Source organism: Camelus bactrianus, chromosome 8 (assembly GCF_048773025.1).
Source record: "Camelus bactrianus isolate YW-2024 breed Bactrian camel chromosome 8, ASM4877302v1, whole genome shotgun sequence".
Taxonomy (NCBI): Eukaryota; Metazoa; Chordata; class Mammalia; order Artiodactyla; family Camelidae; genus Camelus; species Camelus bactrianus.
The window spans coordinates 29975209-30000000 of NC_133546.1; the positions used below are offsets into that span (position 1 = coordinate 29975209).

A 24792-nucleotide genomic window follows, 5' to 3' on the forward strand; every position below is an offset into this window, starting at 1 on the left:
ATAACACTTTCAAATAACATTGGAAAATAAAATCAGGGAAAGCACAACAACTTCATCTAGCAGAGGACAAACCGCAAGAGAACCTTTTGGTAGGAGTAACATCTGTGTCAGATTCTCACGTGTTTTGCCTGAGATTAAGCCTCAGATTAGAACTCTGTTGCTGCCTGCTGTGGGGAATCTTTGGAAGTTTTTGCCTCTTCTTAGCCAGTGATTCCTAAGAATTACCTGCCAGGATCTGCCTTGAAAGTTATCTCATGTCCTGATAATATTTGGCTATATAACCAAGCAAAATATCTAAAATGAGTAACATTGTAGAACAGTTAAAAATGTTTTATTTTTCTAAAGTAAAAGGAAAACATTTTTCCTACTTTCTTGACATGCATGCATTTTTGTTATATATTAATAGATATTTAAGAATTAATGTTTTGTTGTTTTGTTTTGTTTTTGAGGCTTGTTTGTTTGTTTTTTTAAGCATCGTCTGTTTTCTTTGAGTTTCTTAATCTGGGCTCTTGCCCAAAACTAGCTTCCGCTTTGATTCTCGAATCAGATTCGTAGATGCCAAGAACTAACTCCTAGAGAATTGTGGACTAAATGCTGTACAGCTTCTGGTAAGGTAGCACATCCAAATCCCAAGCAACAGATGTTCATTAAAAACCAGTACCAAGTATTTAAAGGTTATTTTGAGAAATTAAAGTGCTGCTTTAATGTGCTGAGGAGAATGATAAAATTAACCGTGTTAAAAAATAAAAAATCTTTAAGTTTTAAATATAAAAACAGCACAATAGCAGAGCGTAAGTTGCCCATTAACCAATATAATCGAATTTGATCATACTCACCTTTCCTCAAGAATCAGAGTGTTCCTGAAGGAATGCATCTAATTTACTTTTATTCTGTACTCATAATTTCTAATTCACTAACTGTTGTCACTAATTTAACACGGTAGGCTGTAGATTCTCAGCTAATAATGCCTTTCAATATCCAGATCAAAATGCTTTTAAAAATCCAACTCTCAAATTTAGAGATGGCATCTCTTACTACATAAATTCCAGTCTCGTGTAATCCCTTTATTTTTCTGTTGGGAGAAATAATGATTAAACTGACTTTTCTAATACCTTCTGCATCCTGGGCAAGGTCCTTAATGAATTCTCCTAAGGAGTTTGCTCTCGTGTTGGTCCTCTCAGCATCCTGTCCAGTTTGCTCGCCATCTGCTGTCACTTTGGTAGCCTAATGATCCAAATTCAGGAAAAGCATAATTAATAGAGATGATGAAACTTGGGCCAGATAAGCTCCCACTGGCTGCATTTTCTTTCAAATATTACTTTGAGCCAAAGGCAATCGATGAATTATTGATCAGATGTACTGGAAATGATGCCCCGTGCTCAAGTATACAATTAAACTTTATTACTTCTTCCATTAAATGGAAATCAGAGAGCTGTATTTGGTCTTTTTAAAACCCTCGTTATATGTAATGGCACAGATGAAGCAATGAAGCACAATTATTTTTGAAATATCTTTAAGGTACTATTGCCAAAAGTCTTCAATGGATTCTTCAGCCTCCACATGTTGCAGTTTTGTCCATATTTTATGTACTGAAAAAGTGTGGAGTGTAGCAGTGATCTCTTGAAGGAGGCACAGGCAGTCTGTCTCAATAACCTTGATCCTATAGATTTGGTTTAGATCAATAAAAGAAACAAAGGGGGAAATGCTAGCTATTAAGTAGTAAGCACTTGTTTTATAAAACTCTAAAGATCCAGTAAAACGTTAAAGAAGAATAAATGATAACTTTCCCCATATGACATCACCAGAAAAAATTCCAGTAATCACAGAACCATATATTACTGCCAACAAAATAAAACAGAAGCCCACAACAGCCCCCCCAAAAGTGTCCTCATTTTGTTTCACCCTTATTCACACTGAAAATACCATTTGACATAATGAAATCCATTTAATATGCTCATAGTTAAGATACATCATATTTAGTCAAATAAAAATGACATGTATAACATTAAAAGTTTCAGATTCTACAAGGCTTAGAGCATCTTGTAATAGGTTTGTGCTTCCTTTTCCTATGTGTATGCATATGCTAATGTATAAATACGACTTCCTTTGCTAAAAGATAGGGATACTCTAACTACAGATAATGAATCAAAGAATCACAAACTGCCTCAATATAATTTGAATGAGGTCCAAGCTGGCAGAGTATTAATGCTCTACAACCTTGCATCAGAGTGCTTGTGCTTTAGACATGCCCAGGGAACCTAAATTTTTAAATACATAAATGGATTTTAAATAGAACTCAAAATAGAATGAAATGTCTGGCCAGCATGGAACACGGTAGGAGGTGCTGCAGGAATTATACTGCATTTTATGATTTCCCAGGGGGGCAGTAAGAGGTTTAATTTATAAAAGTTTTCAAGGTTTTACATACAAGGTAGAATATAAAGTCCAACTATTATCATCTAATTTTTCAACCTGCAATTATCATCACAAATAAAAGGATGAAAGGAGAAGAATCCAATGGAAGTTTTAAAAATTCCTCTTTATAGTTTCATTATATATAGACAATGATGTGGAAGGTGTTAGTCAATATACTAGAAGGCTCTTGATTAACTCTTCTAAAACATTAGTAGTGGAACTATTTTCACTTTTAGATTTGAGGCTCAGTTGGGTCAGGAAGCTCTTTATACACACACACCACACAAATGTATACTCACATACTTTTTAAAATATTGCTTTTGAATTACTAAGGTCAACTGCTTGAGACGTCGGCTGTCTAGACTGCTTTAGATGTTGTCTAGTCTGGACTTTACTGGATTTGGTAGTATCACTGCTATTTCCACATATCACAGAACACTATAATAATAAGGGACTCGATCTACATTATGGTCACATTTCAACATTTTAAGAATTAATATATCACCAGCACTAGTTTCTCTTACTACACAGAAAATGTATATTATAATTTGAACTAAAATTTATTTCTGGCTTTATCATTATCTTATTTATATTATCAAAAGGTAATAACTTACATAAATGTTCATACCCTCAACTTTACCAACTCGTGTATGCTCAGAACATCTAATTTTTTTAAAATAACTGTATACTGATACATTCTCCTTTTTACATTCTGGATGATCAAGATACTATTCATTGCCTTGAGTTCCACTTACCTAATTAATTTATATAATAGTGTGTAAAAGTCCTCATTAACACACTCAGTACCAATTACATGAGTCCTCCAACATTAAGATGTCAAGAATTCTACATGATAAGAAATAACTCAAAAATGTTATCATCAAGACTATGCAGTTAACCTCCCTGGCTTCCTTTTAATATATGAAATATGCCAAACTCCTCCCTTCTTAGGGCCTTCATGTATTCTTTTGTCTTTGCATGGAATGAGCTTATGCTCAACACTTTTAGGGACTAGATCCTAGTCACATCCATCAGCTTTCAGTTCAGTAAGTATCTCTTCTTGGTGTGGCCACCCCCAGGGCACCTAGCTAGGTTTCAGAACTTCCTACAGTAAAGCATTTTTTCCATAGCACCATGATAGTAGCATTTTAGAATTATTACTTATGTGTTGGCATACCTACTTATTGGCTACTTCCCTGACAAAAAGTTAAGCTCTAAGAGGACAGGAACATGGTCTGTTTTGCTCATCACTTTATAACCAGCTTCCAGTACGATGCCTCAATTACAGCAAATATTGAAAGACTGTTGTTAAATATACAACTAAACAACAATTTTCTGACTAATCTTGCCAACCTTATTACCATTCACACTGCCTCCTTATTGCCTGCCTTCCTAGGAACACTCCCAGAAAAAGCTTTGTTCATACTATTGCTCCCTAACTCCTTTCCAATTATCCAAAATAAATCCAGCCCTCAAGGCGATTCAGTCCAAACCTCACCTTCTCTGTGAAGCCATCCCATAGTATTTTGACACATACTCTTCTTCCTTAGATTTCAAAAAACAACTATTGTTACTATTATTTATGACTGCTGTGGGTAATTATTTTGTTAGGAGCTTCACCATCTACTCTCAATCCCTGAGGGCTAGAGCTATGTCTTATCTCTTTTTAGTCTTCTGAGTGCCAGGAATAGTGCCTGGCAAACTGTAGGGTGGGGGGGTCAAAGATGTGGGGTGATTGGCTGATAGAATGAAAATCAAACAAACTATCCCTTTGAAGTTCTAGAGCCTGTTGGGAGGGAAAAACCATCTCTCTCCATATGCCTTCCCAATACCATTCAAACTGGCCATATGCCTGGTGTTTTGCTTGCCAGCAAATGTGGATGGCTGGGCATTTTTCTGGGCATTTTTCAGAGCCTCATAGGACGCTGCTACTCAAGAGCTATAGCTAAGCAGTGCTTGGGAGGAGAGCCAGGTCGGAGAGCTTCCAGCCCGAATCATGTGCATTCCAGTCACTGGTCTCCTGGCAATTCAAAATGAGCCTGCAATTGCACACCCAATACCACACTGCGGAGGGTGGATGGAGGAAGGGATCAGGGATGGGCAGAAATCTTTATGGCCAGCACTGTGTTGTCTAAGGAAGAAGATAGCCTTCCCTCTGCACAGACAAGAGCTTTATCTCTTGGCTGCACTCCAGGAGAGGAGGGGATGTGAGGTTCCTGGCATCACAAGGCATTGACTTATGGTAGTAGCACTCCAAAAGGTGGGTTACACAGTCAGGCTCAGTTGTACCCCAGATTGATATGTGTGTTCAGAAGGGCCCACAACACTCTCTTGTGTTTTGTTTACTCTTCCTGCCTTTAGAGATATACAGAGGGCATGATCTCTGTTTTTACACTGGTGAGAATGAAAGCATGAAGAGGTTAAATGACTTACCTGAACTCACACACACAGGGAATTGGGGACAAAACACTCATCTTCTGTCTCACAGCGTTATATATTTTCTGTATCAAACACTAGCTTATGTTTCACTAACATCCAGGAGGACTAGGAAGATATATGAAAAAGCTAAGCATTCTGGGTGGAAGGAGGGACACTGCTCCAGCTTTTGTAGTCTTTTAAGTGCATAAGCTTTAGGTTTTAGTAAATTTACTTATTTAAAGATCCATGTCAGAACACGATATAGATACATTAAAAAATCATGTCTCATTACACAGTAATTAAGTTGAGGAGTCACCTTGTCAAAATCATCCACGAGAGACTCCATAAAGGAAGCCAATGACAAATACACTGTCACCTGTGGGGAGGGATGACAGACTGTAAAAAGCTAAATTCACAAGAACCAGTTTCACCCAGGACAGGCTATTGATAATGATACAGATGAATGCTAAATACTACATGATAGGAGCTATCTGTCTGATTCAGTTTGGGTCTTCCTGCATTTTATTAAATTACCATCCCCATGTCCTAGCTTCCTTCTTACTCACTATTATCTTGTCCTTTGAGTATTTGACCAATGTCTTCTCATTTATCCTAATATATGGTACATCTTGCTTTCATTCTCCGTCTTAGATTTTCTCACATTCTCTTACCTCTGTTCTACAGTCTTTCCAGTGTTCCTTTGTAGACAATACCTCATATAGATAAAAGTTTGCATGTATCTCTCCTACTTTTGATTATACCTTTTTTTTTTACATTCAAGATCACTCAAGTAGGTATTTTTCCTTTTATTTTTAAATTTTTCCTTTTTTTTTTTTCAGAGTGTTTATATCCAGGCAGCATGTATTACCATTAGGCACTCATTCATTTACTTCTGAACAATGTAGCTGTTGCTTTCTTGTTTTAGCTCAGGCAGTTCTCACTGTGCCTCTTGAAATCTGCACATAATTTTCTTGGCTGGATATTACTAGTGTCTTTCATTTTCTGCCTTCTTTATGTTAAAACTAGAATCTAATGGAGCAAATCTAACTACTGAATAGACAACATTGCTCAGATGGCAACGACCTTTGCATTTGCAAACTTAAATGGTTTCCTGTTAAAATTAAATTTCAGATGTAATAATTTATATGATATTCTCAAGGGTCATCTTCAAACATTACCGGTTCTGCATATCTAAGTATCAGAGAAGTACTCCTCAGGTGGGCCACTAGGACAGATCACACTTGAGGAAAGGAATAGGGGCAGACACCTGACCCCATGGAATGGTAAAGTCAGTTCCATGTGAAGTTTCTCCCTAAGTATTTCAAGTGTCAGTTTTGAAAGTTTCAAATAAACAAGTATATTTGTTATACATTATTTCTCCCTTTTTAAAAATGTAACAGCATAAATAAAAAATATTGTTGGCAACTTAAACCTTTTAAAACTTATAAACAAGGCATTGTAAACACACACACACACACACACACACACACACACACATATAGTAGGCATTTAAATCATTTAAAAACTAGTTTTGTCATTTTGAAAACGCCTCTTCTTCATTTAAATTTGATTTTCAATATGCAGTAAAAGACAAGGAAAATAAAGCTAAATATTGATATTTTATATAGTTCAGTCTATTATATAGCATTCATCCCTTACAGAATATAAACATTTAACAGATGTTTACCAAAGAAAGCAAAATATTCAACTCAATATAATTATAAATAAATGCCTGATTTTAGTACATTTTAGAGAAATTCAAAATCAATACTTATTGTGGGTTTTTCTACCTTTCATCTGCTTTTATGCTATTATTTAAATTATGCACAGTTAATTAATTAAACCAATATTGACTCAACACCAACTATGTGCATGACATTGGTGACACTATGGTAAGGGGAAAACACATGTCCTCACCTTCTGGAGCTTATAGTCTGGTGGGGGCAAGGGGTATTTGTTTAATGATCATGAAGATAAATTTATAGTCACAAAGTGAAGTAAAAGCACAGTGGTATATGACAGTTGTAAGAGGAATCACATCACACCTGGAATGTCACAGAAGACTTAAGGTAGACTTTTATGAGCTGAGGCTTAGAAGGTAAACTGGAATTAAGAGATGTTAACAAGATAGGAGGAAGTGATTTACTACAAAGGTAAAGGAAAATGTGTGGAAAAGCTCTCTGTGGTGGGACGAGGTAACTGAAGGATACTATGGCTGGAATGCAGATGGCCAGGGTCAAAGTGGTGAGAGATGTGGCCAGCCGGAAGGGTTTGGACTTTATCTGAAGAACAATGAGAAGCCAGGGGGAAGAGTTTAAGTACTAGTGTGTCACGTTCAAATCTGCAACAGCAAAAGTGCATTCTGGCTGGAACCGAGCAGGACCCTATAGGGCCTTCCCAGGACTGATCCCCTGACTCAGATGTCCTCCACCTGCCTCTTGTCTGTAGAAAAACTTTCTCCTAGGCTTCCCCGAGTTCCAAAAAGTACATTTAATCAAACAAGTGAGAAAATGCAGGAAAAAAAAGGAAACAGTCAAGCAAGTAATAATAATAGTAATAGTTTAGCCATTAAACAAAGTCAAGGACCTTTAGTTCCTTCTCAAGGGCTATAGATAATATTCTGAGCTATATCCTTTGAGCTGTTTTGCAGATATTGAAACCCCCACCAGGTGGAAGAACTGTTTGCTGCCTTCAAGCATGAAGACCCTAGACTGGTTGGAACCAGAAGGTTGATGATGTTGATTCCCAATTACCTCCCCACCAACCAATCAGAAGAATGTCCATGAGCTGATCACACACCACACAATCCCCCTCCTTAATCTTGTCTTTAAAAACCTTTCCATGAAAGCCTTTAGGGAGTTTGGGTCTTTTAAGCACTCACTGCCCTGGACTCCTTGCTTGGTGCCCTACAATAAACGCTGCACTTTCCTTCACCACAACCTAGTGTTAGTAGATTGGCTTTACTGTGTGCCAGCAAGTGAATGCAAGTTTGGTTTGGTAACAAGGCTATACCTTGGAGAACAATAGAAAGGAAAATAAGAGTGAAAGCGGAGGGCTAGCTAGAAAGCTAATGTGGCAATCCCAAACTAGGAGTCTAAATGAGAGTAGGGTAGTAAAGATGACAGTAATACACAGAGGTGGAACCAATTGTTTTTGGCAATGCTTTAAATAAGTGGGAGGATGATGAGGAAGAAAGTGGTATCAAGGAGGATTTCTAGATTCTGGCTTATATGTTCAGTGCATCAGGGTCCAGATAGTCAGGGCATGAGTTGGGGGCAGATGAGGTTAAGGAATTAAGCAGGAATCACACCATGAGGAGAGAGCATCACATGTCATACTGAACAAAACGGAGAATTTGAAGGAGGAGTTACAATGTTCCTCTACTGGGATTAAACTGCCCCAGTAGGCTTTTCAATAAATCAGTTCCTTGCAGATGACACCTATAAGTTCCCAGCATCATCTGCAGGAGTCTTACAAGCTCCTGGTGTCTTGCAAGCTGAGTGAATAGCTTTGGAGGCTTTGGAGGCAGTTTGATGATTTGGGGTATGGTGCCAACTCATTAGATACAACACCAAAGTAATTGATGAAAGAAATAACTGATAAGCTGGGCTTCATTAAAATTAAAAACTTCTGTATTGTGAAAGATACTGTCAAGAGAATGAGAAGATAGTCACAGACTGTGGGAAAACATTTGCAAGACATATCTAATAAAAGATTGTTATTCAAAATACACAAAGAACACTTAATAATTAAAAAAAAATTGAAAAATGAAAAAAGACTTGTCTTAGTCCATTCTGGCTGCTATAACAAAACAGCACACACTAGGTGTCTTAAAAACAACAGAAATTTATTTCTCACAGTTCTGAAGATCGGTAAGTGCAAGATCACTTCCCTGGGAGATATGGTATCTGGTGAAGGCCTACTTTCTGGTTCATAGACTGTCTTTCCACCATGTGTTTACATGGCAAGGAAGAGGTAAAGGATCTCTCTGGGGTCCCTTTTATAAGGGCACTAATTCCATTCATGGGAGATCTGCCTTCATGACCTAATAACCTCCCAAAAGTCTCATCTCTTAATATCATCACATTGGGGATTAGGATTTCAAAATAGGAATTTTGGAGGGGACACAAACATTCAGCTCCTAGCAGACCTGAACAGACATATCACCAAAGAAGATATACAAATGGCAAATAAACGTATAAAAACACTCAACATCGTATGTTATTAGGGAATTGTAAATCAAAACAAGAATGATATACTACAACATACCTATTAGAAAGGCCAAAATTCAAAACACTGACAACACTAAATGCTGGCGAGCATGTGCAGCAATAGGAACTCCTATTCATTGCTGCTGGGAATGCAAAATGGTACAGCCACTGGGGAAGACAGTTTGGTGATTTCTTACCAAACTAAACTTACTCTTAGCATATGATCCAGCAATTGTCCTCTTTGGTTTTTACACAAATAAACTGAAAACTTATGTACCTGGATGTTTATAGCAACTTTCTTCATATTGCCAAAGCTTAGAAGCAACCAAGGTGTCCTTCGGTAGGTGAATAGATACATAAACTATGGTACATACAGAAAATAGAATATTACTCAGCACTAAAAAGAAATGAGCTATCAAGTCATCAAAAGACATGGAGGAGACTTAAATGTATATTACTAAGTGAAAGAAGCCAATATGAAAGGCTCAATATTGCATGATTCCAACTATATGATATCTGAAAAAGGCAGAACTATAGAGACAGTTAAAAGATCAGTGGTTGCCAGAGGTTAAGGAAGAGGGAGGGATGAATAGGCATTGCATGGTGGATTTTTAGGGCAGCGAAACTACTCTAAATGATACTACAATGCTGAAGACATGTGAAACATTTGTCAAAACCCATAGAATGTACAACACCAAGAGTGAACCCTAAAGTAAACTAAGGACTTTGAGTGATAATGATTTTTTGATGTAGGTTCACCTATTGTAACAAATGTATCACACTGATGGGAGATGTTGATAATGGGGGAGGCTGTGCTGTGCAGGGTGCATATGAGAAATCTCAGTATTTTCTAATCAATTTTGCTTTAAGTTCCCAAAAATACAAAATCCATTTAAACATATTTAGTGTGGGAGAGTCTGCTGGAAAGATGAAAGGATGCAGACTAAAAAATAATGAAGATCTGACTCTCTTAGTGAAATATTTCTTGTGTCTCTAGGCTCAGATCATTCAAATGTATTCGCCTCATTGAGGGCAATAGTAGTGTCAGTTTTGCTTATACCTCTTTTTCCAGTGTCTGTCATTCTGTCGTAGCACCTAGAACATGTTCAATGCCCAGTAAGTATTAATTAAATGAATGAATAAATGAAATGTCACTGTTCCATGGAATTCCCTAATTACCCTTAGCAAGATTAAATTATTCCATTTGTCTGTATTTCTCAGGTACATTTCTTTATTTCATGTTGTACTGTCAATTTACTTGCACTTATCCCATATTACCCTCCTCACACCTAAATGTTTATGTATACACACACACACACACACACACACACTCTAAACTGCAAGCTTCCTGAAGACAGACTGAGCCTCATTTATATCTTTCATCTGCCACCACTTGCTTGGGCTTTGTATCTGGTGAACATTCATATGTGCTTGTCGAATTGAGTTAAAGTAAAGTTTGCCATGATCCGTTCAAAAGTTCTTACTTAGTTGTACTCACATAACAAATATAAAATTTTTAATTATTAAATTTATATTTTATAAATATAGTAATTAATCTCATTAATGTCTAATGACATTTGGCAAGAAACTCTCTTCTGCATTGGTACAATCCACATTGCTGGTAGAAGATTCAGGAAAAGTGTTTAGTATGCTATTTGTAACAGCAGGGCCATTATTCAGCATTTATGTGCTCAGACTCCCATTTCATTTGCCTGTGGAAATTTTCCTAAGCCAGCAGGAGGTTAGGTGGAAATAGTACTGGGCCAGTGGGAACCTGGAAATTGGGTCCTACTCTGGTCCTTGAATTTGGTGAATTATATGGCCATTGTTAATTAATTTCACTATCATGGCCTGAGGGACTTCTTCTTTTAAAAAATGGGCTAGATAATCTGTAAGAACCTTCTAGTGCTGATATTTATTGTCATTTAAAACTCTTTAATAATCAAATTGGATTCCTAAATTACAGGCCAGTTTTCCAGTTCATGCATTTTTCTGGCCACAAGATGGCGGCCTTTATGCTGTTTTCTTCAGTCTCTACCAGCAGAAAGAACCTTAACCCTCCTGCAGTTGTGAACATTTAAAACTCCCACAGTGAACTATATTCAATATCTTGCAGTAACTTATGGTGAAAAAGAATATAAAAACAAATATATGTATGTTCATATATGACTGAAGCATCATTCTGTACACCAGAAATTAACACAACATTGTGAACTGACTACACTTCAATAAAAATATATATATATATTAAAAAAAAAAAACCCAAATCTCCCAATGCCTTCAAAAGTCTGAGAAATGCAATACAGACTTTACATTCTGACTCTAGAAAGTGTCTCAAATGCTTTGGATTTTCATGATAAAGAAGATTTCTTCTTTTGTGGGCAAATACTGATTTAGACAATATTTCTATACAAATGCAAAAATCCCACGATGAGATCAAAGAGACTACAATACAAGTATTTTCATTTTTTTTTTTCTTACATAGCCAAAGACAGTGCTTTTGGAATCTGGAGTCAATAAAAACTCTACCATGGAGGCTACTGGATAGAGTACTTAAAATATACTGTCACTCTGATATTTTTAGCCATGGTCCTTGACACTCTCCAAGTCTGTATCCCAATCTTTTCTCACACTATTGGGTTCTCTGATTTTATTTGAGGCAGAAGTATCAAGCCAAAAATACATCTATTTCATGCAGCCAATGGGGATTTAGGAAGAACAAGATTTGCATTTTAGAAATTTGCGGTAATTTTCCTTAATTGTGTACAATCTATCTGCTTTCAGAAGAGGCATGATTTTGCCAACTTACCCTGGTCAGAAGTTCATTCATTTCTGTCACCAGCGTGTTCAGATTGCCTTCTGCCAACTGAATGAGCCTCTCTGGGGCCCGCTGAGGTGAGAGCAAATGCTGAAAAAGATTTCATTCCATGTGCCTTTTAGTAAGTGGTCTTGCAGTGATCATAGGGTTGAACATTTAACAGAACACATTTTTCCTTTACATACAAAGACCTTAGCCTTCTCATGTTCAAAGAAAAGAGTAAGAAACTATTTCACCTTGGCACTTAAAACACAAAGCACTGTGTAGAATAATCTGGCAAATAATATGAACTGCTGTAATCTACTGAGACATTGCAATGTGCCAGGCCTTTTTGCTTTTTGTTTTGTTTTCATTCAGTCCTTACAACAGTTCTATGAGGTAAATGCTATTGTATATAGGAGACTGTGGCTTGAAGGACTTAAAAACTTACATAAGATCACACAGCCAGGAAGGGATAGAGTCAAGATGAACTCTGATTCTTTACGGCTCCCACTTCAGTCAACAGAGATACGGTTTACAGGTTTCATATCTCTTTTTCAGAGGACAGGAGCCCTGACAGAGGGTCCTGGCTGGGCTCTAACTAACTGGCGTGGCATCCGTGTTGTAGGAGCGGGCCTGGCACTCACAGCGAGGCCATCTTCTTCTTCTATTGAACATAATCAGTCTCACAGAACACTAATATTAGACAGACAGCATCACTGTGACAGTGATGAATGAAACAAAAAATGAGACCACTCCATAATCTTGCCTAAACACAGACAAAATCCTAGTCTCTGTGCAGACCACAGAAGTACCCCCAAATCCCACTTTCTCGCTAATATGAATGACCACTGCCTCCTTCCAAATCATAGGTTTAGTCTCCTTTTTTCTTCCCTCCTAGGTAAGATTCATTAGAATACTCAATTATAGAATTAGTCCCACTTCTGAACAGCACCCAATCCAAAACAAACCCCTGCTTCCTTGAAACTTCCCCCCAGTTCCCTAGCACAAACCCCAATACTGTAAGTTATTCCTACTGTCCTGTTATTGAGACACCCCCAAATACTCCATGGTGTGCTTTGTCCCTTGTTGCAACAAGTTAATAAACCCAACTTTTTTCTGTCACATGTGTGTTCCTGGTGGTCTCTGGCTAGAACCCAGGGAGGACTAAAGCAGTTAAAGGAACTGAACAAAGAGGGTGAATAACTTACTGATGGATTTAGAATATCAAAATGGGATCCTAAGTATCCAGATGTTCAATAAGTTATGGAAGATGAACACAAACACAGAATAGATAAAGACTGGAATTTAAGGCAAATCAAGGTCATTTTGCTCAAAACCTAGCCATAAGGAAACTGGTGACTGGACCTATTGGCTTAGTTGATGCCCACAGATTAGAACTTCTTTCAGAGGGCTCTTCAGTACTTCATCCATAGCTTAGGGATTATTTTAAAATTTTTTACATCCTACTGAAGTATTTGCTTCTCTAGTTTAATTTTCTTTCTTTGTATTCCTTCCATGTAGAAGGAAAATAACTGGTCAGCATTTTCTTTATTAGAACTCTTCACAATCCTGAATGCTGGGCCCATGAAGTAAACTCAGGTTCCTCTGCCTGGCTTTCAAGGTTGTCCTTCATGTTACCGAGCCCCACTTAAGTCTCCAGCCTTATCTTCCACTAGCAGACCTGACTTCTAATGTCTGCTGGACAGGCCTCGTTCATCCACATCTTTGCCTGTGCTCACATGGCTCTCCTAGATTCAGTGGCCAGAGTATGACTGGATGGGCTAGGGGTCAAGGAGACCTCACCACTGGTGGCCTGGGTCCTTCTCTCTCTGAGCTGTGCAAAGGTAGTTTCATTCTCACAGGCCCTGAAGTTATACTGCCTCCTTTCAAATCCCAGCTCTGTATCTAGTAGCCATGTGACTCTGTGTCTCACATGTAACTTCTCTGTGCCTCAGTGTCCCTACCTGACTACCTGAGGGAAATGTAGATAATACAGTACTCCTTTCCTAGTTCTTGGAGGTGCTGTAAAATTTATGAATGATAATTCATGTCAGACTTGAATCAATTGCCTAGCACAGAGATACTCATCAATAAATGTTAGTTATTCTTGCTATAATTATGACTGATTTCTTCTTCCAGTAAATAGGGATAATAATACTGACTTTAAAGGCTATGGTCCCAATTAAAGTATAAACTCTCTAAAAGAGTGTCTGCCAGTGTCTAGTGTAAATCTTAGATTTCTACCCCAAGTCCTCACAAACAATTTTCTGTCTATTAAAATTATTTCTATTCTTCAAGTTCTAACACAAATTACACCTTCAATGCATTCCCTGGTTACTCTGAATCTTACCTGTTTCTCCAATATTTGTACGTTATTGTGTATAAAATTTTCACAAAGCACATGGTAATTATACATTGTTGCTAATTATTTATTATTGTTTACTTATTTTTTTACCCACATAGACTCTAAGCTATAGAGCAGTGACTACATTACAGGGGTCATGAAACCCCCAGGAAACCAAGTGCAATACAGGGGAATTCCAGAATTTCTCAATAAATATCTGATAATTGACCAATAGTGTATAAGCAGTCACTTTTCATCTTTTTAAAAAATCAAGAGAAACAACCCCAATTTCCTTAACATTTCCTCCTTACCCCACTAACTACTGAAAGCTTTCACAATGTCTTAGAATAGTGTTTCTCAGATAAGCTCTTGTTGAAGTACATTCAAAAGGCTACTCATTCTCTAATACAAAATTTTAACCTTGTGTTTTCACTTTGACAATAAACTTAAATGTTACCGTAAGAATTTCTGGAACCCAGGCTGGGCACCTGGGAGAGGAACACAGCCTGATCTCAGCATCTACATTTGCTTGCCTATTTGATCATAAAGCAGATTGAGCACATAAATCATGTGCACTTGTCAAGTGATGTCAAATGTCATTTGAGGACCCCTCATAAAGGGCTCTCTAGTTCAAATTCTGGAAAGGTGGGAGAACTCAGTTACATGTCACATGCTGACAAAAGAACCTGGTGGTAGCAGTCAGTATCCTATTCTTGTTGTAAGTAGTAATCGGCTTTCAGCAAAAATCATCTGCTATCTTATATTAATGTTTTTAATTTGAATTTTATTGGGTTTTTAAGCTTCTGTAAGGATTAATTTGTTTTTATTTTATAGAGCTATTAAGTACAAGGAGTTCATATCTGATTTTATGTTTGTACATATTTAAGGAACATAATAAAATTGATTTAGGCCAAATACTGAGAGTATGTAAGCCTCTTTTCCCTTAAAAGCAATCTGTAAAGTATAGTTCTCAAGTTTGAAAAACACTGGTTTAGAAAGTCTGAATTTCCCTAATGGCTGCTTGCCTTGATTTGGGAAAATGGGAAGAGGATTTACCAACTACACAATTACCCCTTGGGAAGCTTCTGTCATCTTTCTGCTGGCTCCTGCTGTTTCTGCTCCAACCTACCTTGAGTTCCTGAGTCATATTTTCAAGACCGTACAGAATTTTATATGGAGCAGGCAGCGGGCCAGTGAGGTTGATGCTCATGGCCATCTGTTCCAGGCGAGCCAAGTCACCAAGAAGAAGGCCGGTGCATTCATCTCCACAAACTGTGAAAGGGAAACGACAAAGAATATTTACTTCTGCCAAGCATCCCAGGCAGATGTTCAAAGATTTCAGCTATGAAATATTTTATGGCCCAAGTATAATTCCGTGAAAGATTGTTTCTCATCTCCGATAATTAACACTTTCTAATGGATGACAGTTGAAAAAACATGAAAAGAACAACAAAAGAGCAGACATACCTGTCGCCCAGACCTGAAATATGGAGGGTGATACAAACTGAAGGACAACAGAGAATGAGCAAACGGATTTTGAGGGGAAATAAGTGTATTGCCTAAGTATGAAAGGAGAGGTCAGACATGGAATATAACATTATAAATGCCCCAATCTAGACGAAATTTGTAATTGGGAATAAAATATGCTTCAGAATCTAAAAATGTGTACAAGTGCACACTGTTCCATTAGGTTGCACTGTGAAGTGTCTGCAACAGTTGGGTCTCCACATGCTTCATGGATTACATACTCAAAACTGTACAACTCTTTAGCTGGACATTTATTGAGAAGAGATTTTTTTTAAAGTCAAAGGAACTCTTCTTTTTATAATTTGTGTTTTTTTCCTCATGGTGAAATTGATTTCTGTATTTATTTACTTGGTCAGTTACTCATGTGTTTGCCAACTCCTCCTCTGTAGCCATTCAGCATATTATCACCCATGATCAGATGCAGTCCCACAAATTCCAACTCTGATGATTAACCTAACCCACTCTTATGGATAAATCATTACAAAAGCCAGGAAAACTTTATTCTTTAAGTAGCCAAAAGTGCTAGTGTTCCATCTATATTTTTTTCAATGAATACAGAGATTATTCAAATTTGGGGGAGCCAGAAGGGGAATGGATGGTAGGAGAGATGGTAGACAGAAAGAGTGGTTTCTTCACTATCATATTGATCTCATAAATAATACAGTTTCTAAAATTAGAATGTATTGATTCTTTTGGAGGCTTTTTAAAAATATACTTACTCAGTTTGAATTTTTAGTTCAATTTTTTTTTACTTTTGCATCAGAGTAATGAGATGTAGTTTCTCCATGCCAAGAAGCATGTGCTACCATATTTTTAAGATATGCATTCATATACAGTTACAATTTCTACCTTATACTTTGCAGGTAGAGGAGGTAGAGGTATCAAAACTACATGCATGTTAGGAGAGAGCAAAATACATAACATGAAAAGTACTGAGATTTGGAGTAGCGTTGGCTCATGCCCAAACTGGCAAAAATTCAATTAGTTCTCTAAACAGCACTCCCTCGAGCTGACTAATGGAGAGAAAACTATTTACTGAAGCTTGTAAACAAAGAAAAGCAGTACAGAAGGTGATTTTTTGATAGGACAGCAGTTAGAGGTGAGTTACAATGTTCCTCTACTGGGATTAAACTGCCCCAGTAGGGTTTTTAATAAATCAGTTCCTTGCATAAGTTTCCAGCATCACCTGCAGGAGTCTTAAAGCTCCTGGTGTCTTGCAAGCTGAGTGAACCAGCTTTGGAGGCTTTGGAGGCAGGAGCTGAAGTCTAAAACTCAAACTGGATCTCCTCCTTTTCTAACCAGAATGAGAGTTTGCTCTGCATGGAAACTAAATGAAGAGAGAAAGAGACAGACAGACAGAAAACACTGTGGCTTCATACTCTCAGTTCAAAGCAAGTGCTTGAGAAATTTCAACAGACCTGCCTACATGAAACAATTGTAGAGAACACAATTAGGTACCAAACTGGCTATGTCTGAACATCAAGACACAGTCTGGTTCTCAAACTTTACTGGGTTTCAGAATCATCTGAAGGGCTTTCCTAAATCAAAGAAGTCTGGGCTGTACCCTCAGTGTTTTGGATTTAAGAGGTGACTGAGTCAGCTGGTTTCTGATTCTTTGACAGAGAATGTGCTTTTCTAACACTCTCAGGTGAATATTAACACACTGGTCTGTGTACCACACTTTGAAGATCTACTAGATCAGCAGCACTGGCATCACCAGGGGGCTTATTAGAAATGCATAGTCTTGAACAACTATATGGAAACAAACTGGACAACCTAGAAGAAATAGACAAGTTTATGGAAACATACAGTCCACTGAGACAGAATCAAGAAGAAATTGACCACTTGAACAGACTGATCACTAAAAATGAAACAGAATCAACAATAAAAAAAACCTCCCTACGAACAAAATTTCAGGACCAGATCACTTCACTGGAGAATTTTACCAAACATACAAAGAACTCATGTCGATACTTCTCAAACTGTTGCAAAACATTGAAAGGAGTAAATACTCCCAAATTCATTCTATGAAGCCACCATCACCCTGATACAAAACCAGGCAAAGATGCTACCAAAAAAGAAAATTACAGGCCAATATCACTGACAAACACAGATGCAAAAATCCTCAACAAAATATAAGCAAACAGAATCCAACAACACATAAAGACGATCATAAACCATGATCAAGGTGAATTCATCACAGGGACACAAGGATGGTTCAAAATACTCAAATCAATCAATGTGATATACCACATCAACAAAAGACAGGACAAAAATCACATGATCATCTCAACAGATGCAGAAAAAGTATCTGATAAAATTCAAAACCCATTTATGATTAAAAAAAACCTCTTATCAAAGTGAGTATAGAGGGAACATATCTCAACATAATAAAAGCTATTATGACAAACTCACAGCCAACATAAGACTCAACAGTGAAGAGCTGAAAGCCTTCTCACTAAAATCTGGAACAAGACAAGGATGTCCACTCCCACCACTTCTATTCAGCATAGTATTGGAAGTCCTAGTCACAGCAATCAGGCAAGAAAAAGAAATAAAAAGGATCCAAATTGGAAGAGATGAGGTAAACTTGTAACTATATGCAGATGACATAATACTACATATAGAAAACCCTAAAAGCACCACACAAAAACTATTAGAACTGATAAAAGAATTTGGCAAGGTAGCAGGATACAAGACTAATATACAGAAATCAGTTGCATTTCTTCACACTAACAAAATATCAGAAAAAGAGAGTAAAGAAACATTTAAAATTGCATCCAAAACAATAAAATACTTAGGAATAATCTGATCAACTTGGTGAAAGACTTACACACGGAGAACTACAAAACATTGATTAAGGAAATTAAAGAAGACTTAAAGAAATGGAAAGATATCCCAAGCTCTTGGACTAGAAAGATCAATATTGTTAAAATGCCCATACTGCCCAAGGCAATCTACATTTGTAATGTGATCCCTATCAAATTACCCAGAAAAGCTTTTCCTAAAATTTATATGGAATCATATAATTGACCTAGAATTGTCAAAGCAAAACTGAAAGGGGAAAAAAAAAAGCTGGAGGAATAACCCTCCCAGACTTCAGACATACTACAGGGCTACAGTAATCAAAACAGCCTGGTAATTGGCACAAAAACAGACATATGGATGAAGGAACAGAATAGAGAGTACAGAAATAAACCCATCAATCTATGGTCAATAATCTTTGACAAAAAAGGCAAGAATATACAATGGAGAACAGACAGTCTCTTCAGAAAATGGTGCTGGGAAAACTGGACAGCAGCATGTATATCAATGAAGTTAGAACACTCCCTCACACCATACACAAAGAAACTCAAAATGGCTTAAAGACTTAAATATAAGAGAGGACACAATAAACCTTCTAGAAGAAAACATAGGCAAAACATTCTCTGACAAATTTTAGCAATGTTCTCCTAGGGCAGTCTACCCAGGCAATAGAAATAAAAGGAAAAATAAACAAATGAGACCTAATTAAACTTACAAGCTTTTGCACAGAAAAGGAAACCATAAGTAAAACAAAAAGACAATCTATGGAATGAGAGAAAATATTTGCAGATGATGTGAATGACAAAGGCTTAATTTCCAGAATATATAAATAGCTCATACAACTTAATAACAAAAAACCTAATCCAAAAATGGGCAGAAGACCTAAACAAGCAATTCTCCAAAAAAGACATACAAATGGCCTATAGGCACATGAAAAAATGCTAATATTGTTAATTATCAGAGAAATTCAGATCAAAACTACAATGAGATATCACTTCACACCTGTCAGAATGGCCATCATTCAAAAGTCCACAAATGATGAGTGCTGGACAGGGTGTGGAGAAAAGGAAACTTTCCTACATTGTTGGTGGGAATGTAGTTTGGTGCAATCACTATGGAAAATAGTATGGAGATTCCTCAAAAAACTAAAAGTAGACTTACCATATGATCCAGCAATCCCACTCTTGGGCATATATCCAGAGGAAACTCTAATTCGAAAAGATACATGCACCCCAATGTTCACAGCAGAACTATATACAATAGCCAAGACACAGAAGCATCCTAAATGTCTATCAACAGATGACTGGATAAAGAAGCTGAGGTAAATTTATACAGTGGAATACTATTCAGCCATAAAAAAGAATAAATTAATGCCATTTACAGCATTAATTTATTAATGGATGGAACTTGAGGTCTTCATTCTAAGTGAAGCCAGAAAGAGATGGACCAGTGGACTAAGTGAAGTAAGCCAGAAAGAGAAAGAAAAATACCATATGACATCACTCACATATGAAACCTAAAAAAAGGAAAAAGACACTAATGAACTCATCTACAAAACAGAAAAAGATTCACAGACATAGTAAACAATCTTATGGTTACCAGGGGAAATGGTGTAGGAAGGAATAAATTTGGGAGTTTGATATTTGAAAATATTAACTACTATATATAAAAGTAAATAAAAAACAAATTTCTTCTGTATAGTACAGGGAAGTGTATTCAGTATCTTGTAATAACCTTTAATGAAAAAGAATATGAATATGAATATATGTATATATATACATGACTGGGACAAACGTGCTGTCCACCAGAAATGGACACATTGTAACTGACTATGTTTCAATTTAAAAAGAAAAGAAATACATAATTTTGGGCCCTACCCCAAATCCAGTGAATCAGAATCTGCATTTTAGGAGGAGTCACCTGGGAGTCACGCATGTTCATGTTTGAAAAGCACTGCTATAGGTCAGTAGTTTTCAATCTTGGATGCACATTTGAATCATGGGGATTTATAAAATACAGGTATCCAGGTGTTTCCCCTACTAACCTCCACAGGATCTGATTTGATAGGTCTGTGGTAAGGCCCAGGAATCAGTATATTTAAAAGATTCCAGATGAACCTACCATATTGCCGGGGTTTAGAACCACTGGGCTAGAAGAAAGACGTTAGGGATGCTCTGTCATAAAGGGAGCTAGGATTTGGAAGAGGTCATTTTACTTGCTGTCTCCTATGCCTCGAACACGTCTTTCTCCATCTTCACCCATGTAGCTCCTGGAGATTCAGGTCAAGTGCTCAAGTGTTACTTCCTTGGAGAAGACCCTGATGACTCTGAAATTACTGCCCCCACCAATCACTACTGTATTTCCTCTGTTTGTTATCTTAACACTCATGCACGTGTGCACTATCTTATTATGTTATTTATTTATGTATTGTTTCTCTCTCTCCAGAGAAGGGATCTTAATCACCTCTGGTCACAGTGCCTCCAAAAGTGTCTTGTACATAGTAAAAAACCAACAAATGTTTGTTTACTACTAGGGGGAGGGTATAGCTCAAGTGGTAGAGCACATGCCTAGCATGCACAAGATCCTGGGTTCAATCCCCAGCACCTCCTCCAAAAAATAAATAAGTAAACCTATTACCTACACCCTCTCCAAAAGTAAACAAAAAGTAAATTTCTAAAAAAAAAGTTTGTTTACTACTATCTTTGTGAAAGAAGAGCAAAAAATATTTTGGAGCAGATCAGGGAGCCATAAGGAGAAGACTGAGAGGAGGAGAAGAGGAAGAGAAAAAGATAGAGAAATAGAGAGATTTTGGCCAAATAGGAAATGTCTGAATGTGAGAAAATGATATGTGTTATGAAATGGAGAACCACACAGATATGTGAGAAAGAGAATAGTAGAAAAACAATGGCTAAAGAGAGAAAAATGTCTTGTGATTGGAGAGGCAGAAACTGATGTCAAGGAGATGACAGTTATGATACTTGCATGAGGTAATTCATTTTTGATCCAGGAAAGTTGTGGAGTGGAGGGTTGGAGGGGAAGAAAAAAGACACAAAACATTTTTAAAAGAAATAACACAATTGGGTTACTGACCAGACAAAGATGGTACTCATTTCTAGGGTGGATTAAAAGTGTTTACCACTTCTTTGCAGCCCCTCCCATTAACAGGTGGAGTCTATTCCCCCAGCAATCCCTCTTTGAATCTGGGGTTGCCTTTATGATAAAGTCTGACCATCAGAATACTTCAGAGGGACACTGAGCCTTAGCTTCAAAGAGTTTTGCAGTTTCTGCTTCCACACTTTTGGAATCCTGCTGCCTTGTGAGAAAATCCCAGGCTAGCCTTCTTGAGGAAAAGAGGCAACATGAGCAAGGAAAGGCAGGTCTAACCATTCTAGCTGAGGTTCTACCACATGAATAAGGCCATCTAGGAACCTCCCCATCCCCAGCATAACAACAAGAGGACTATTCAAGGGGACTCAGTCCAAGTTGTCAGCCTACAGAATTGCTGTATATTATCAACAACTATTAAATTTTGGAGTAGCAGCAATGGATAACTGACACACTTTCCCAAGTTTTGCATGTGTGATTCAGCAGGTGAATTCAGATTAGAGACTTTCAAGTTGCAATTCATAGGTTAAAAATATGTATTAATAATAATTCTTAATTTTATTAAAAATCATGAATACAAAGGTTCCTTTCCCACTGAATCAAGTTCATCACTCTTTTAAAAGTTCCATTCAACTTTTAGTGAAGATGTATATTGGGCAGATGTTTCCAGATGTAAACAAGCAATGTGCTCTTTTTTCACTTTCAAGATCTTGAAAGATACTTGATAATATAACATCTTGCTAAGCTTTTTAGGGTAGTATGTTCTTCAGAAACCCTTTGCTAGCTAGCCTTTTCTCTAATTTATTTATAATTTATAACCTACCCATTTCCAAGAGGAGCTGAGTCAACTCATCGATAATGGTATGGCTAGAGGCTCCTTACTGATGGTTCCAGAGAGAATTTTTCTCAGTTTTCTCTTCATACAAGCATAAATCAGGGACTGGAGTGCAGAACTGGATCTGGTTTACTGTAATATACTACAGAGTAAATTGGTGAGCTAGAATGCCAAGAGGCATGATGAATACTGATTTTTCTCTCATTTATTCTACCCTCCGCCCATCTGTTTTGGTTCCTCATCTTCAGTTGTTGAAATGAAAATGTACTTAATTGCTCTTTCAAGGACTCATAATTCCATTTTATGTCTCTGTGTCCATAGGTCTATTACCATCCCATGTCTTACAGTCTCCGTATTCGCTTTTGGGGGAATAAAGTACAGGCACATTTCCATCAGTGAAAGGTAAGTTTTATAGTATGCTCCAAGTAATATACTAACATCTGTCCAAATAGGTCAGAAAGACTTATGAATATGACAGCCATGGGATTTTTTTTCAAAGCTTCTGTATGAGTCTAGTTCATGCAGTTCTAAGATAAACACATAGGGAAATGTGCCCTTTACATAATGGTTTGCTGTTTTATTCTGACACAAAATATTTTACTTATACCACAAGCTACTTTTATTTGTCCTCAAAAAGTCTGAAATGTCTGGCACCAAACACTGGAAATGGGATGCAAATTAAAAACACATTTAATTCACTATGATAGGAGGATGTGAGAGTGTATAGAGACATGAGATATTCACATTATACAAACAATTGTTCTTTGATAAGGGTGCAGTAACTGCTCAGTGTAAATTAACACCTGTCTTATAATTAAGACCCCCAAGGAACCTCTCCAAATTATTCTCCTTTTCAGCAATAGAGATATGGTTATAAAATGAGATTCTGCCTGAAATGCACAGGAGCAAAAGCCAATATTTCAAGACTATGATTATATTTTACATGACTAAATGTTTTTGAGGCTTCGCCTCTGAAAGTGTCGGGATAAATCTGTGTCTAATATTAACAAATGCAGTACTAAATTCAGATTGTTATAGCTGGGCACATGTGAGGGGCAAATCATGCAGATGATATTACAGATCTTTCTGTTAGCAATTAGTACAAAATATTACATTTCTACCAGAGTCCCCCATGCATAATAACTACGGGCTTACTGTCACAAAAAATTCATATGCTGCATCCAAACCAAAGAAGCTAAAGCTGAAATGAGTGCATTGCGTATATTTGAAAAGGCCAAACCTTTTAATCAGTTTTAGGTAAAGATACAAAAATTGTTTGCTCTAATCAAATAGGGATAAAAAGAGTAAATGCACATTTCTAACAAAAGATAAAATGCATGTGTTTTATATGTATATATATAGATATAGATATAGGTATTTTAGTTATTTATTTTTAGATACTTTAGATATTTATTGATTTTAGATAATTTTTCTATTGAAAGTAATATATTACTTTATATATATACTTTATATATACTATTAATATATTACTTTCAATAGAAAAATTATCTAAAATCAGAGTGACAGTTGCTGTTCTACAACATTGTTAGCCTGGACCTGTGCCCAGAAGGTTGACAACAAGAAACTCAAAGCATCCTTCACTAACAAAACAGACGTGAAGAAGGTGCAAACAGGGTGAACAGAAGTTACTTTTATAGCTGCTGTGATGCCTAGATTTGAACAACATGCCCTGATTTAGAGTTGTAGAAAACTATAGTGGACATACTGGTGTTTGAATAGTAACTAGTATTGGGGGACTAAATGGGGACAGAGAGAGGAGGGCATTTAAGGGCTAGGATGGTGGGTGATCACATGTCCAACAAACAAAGCTTAGCTCATTAAATAGCAAATGGATGTCAACTGATGCTTTTTCATCATCTTTTATTATAGGAAGTCCCATTTTCTTTACAGTGATCAACCACATCCCACTATTTTGCTCCCGCTCTCATATATAGGAAACAGTAATTGGCATTATAATCATCTTTGATTATAAGAGTACTGCAGTATTCTTGTGATAATATATAAGTGACTCTGCATTACTGTGATAAGATCCTTGGTGACAACTGGATGTTAAAAACAATAATCTGGACTGTGTCTCTGGAGGTCAGTAGCAAGGTAGGATAAAACTTCAAACCTCAGGTTTCACCAAGTGGCTGGAAAATGTGTATTTGAGAGAGTTAGTGTGTTACCACATTTAGCTAGGCTTACCTTAGGTTACAGGTAAAAAACACAATTCATGACTGCTTTTGTAACATTAACAAGCAAAGCATCATCTTAAATATTATATTTAGATAAATTGTGACTATAAATAATAAAGTTGATATATTCCTAA

The 24792-nt window shown here is 36.9% G+C and overlaps 1 protein-coding gene and 1 long non-coding RNA gene across 2 annotated transcripts in view; one reads left to right on the forward strand and one right to left on the reverse strand.

Moving 5' to 3' along the window:
- LAMA2 (laminin subunit alpha 2) overlaps window positions 1–24792 on the reverse strand; it is a 516774-nt gene that overhangs the window by 115064 nt on the left and 376918 nt on the right. The window contains exons 33-35 of the mRNA XM_045524726.2: window positions 15318–15460; window positions 11854–11952; window positions 1113–1224 (exon numbers count right to left, since the gene is read on the reverse strand). Of these exons, the coding sequence (XP_045380682.1) occupies window positions 1113–1224; window positions 11854–11952; window positions 15318–15460 (354 nt within the window). The remainder of the gene's footprint in view (window positions 1–1112; window positions 1225–11853; window positions 11953–15317; window positions 15461–24792) is intronic.
- Window positions 1–24792, forward strand: part of LOC141578355 (uncharacterized) — an 83942-nt gene that overhangs the window by 20929 nt on the left and 38221 nt on the right. Inside the window, exon 2 of the long non-coding RNA XR_012508623.1 lies at window positions 22782–22862. This is a non-coding gene — a long non-coding RNA (uncharacterized LOC141578355). The remainder of the gene's footprint in view (window positions 1–22781; window positions 22863–24792) is intronic.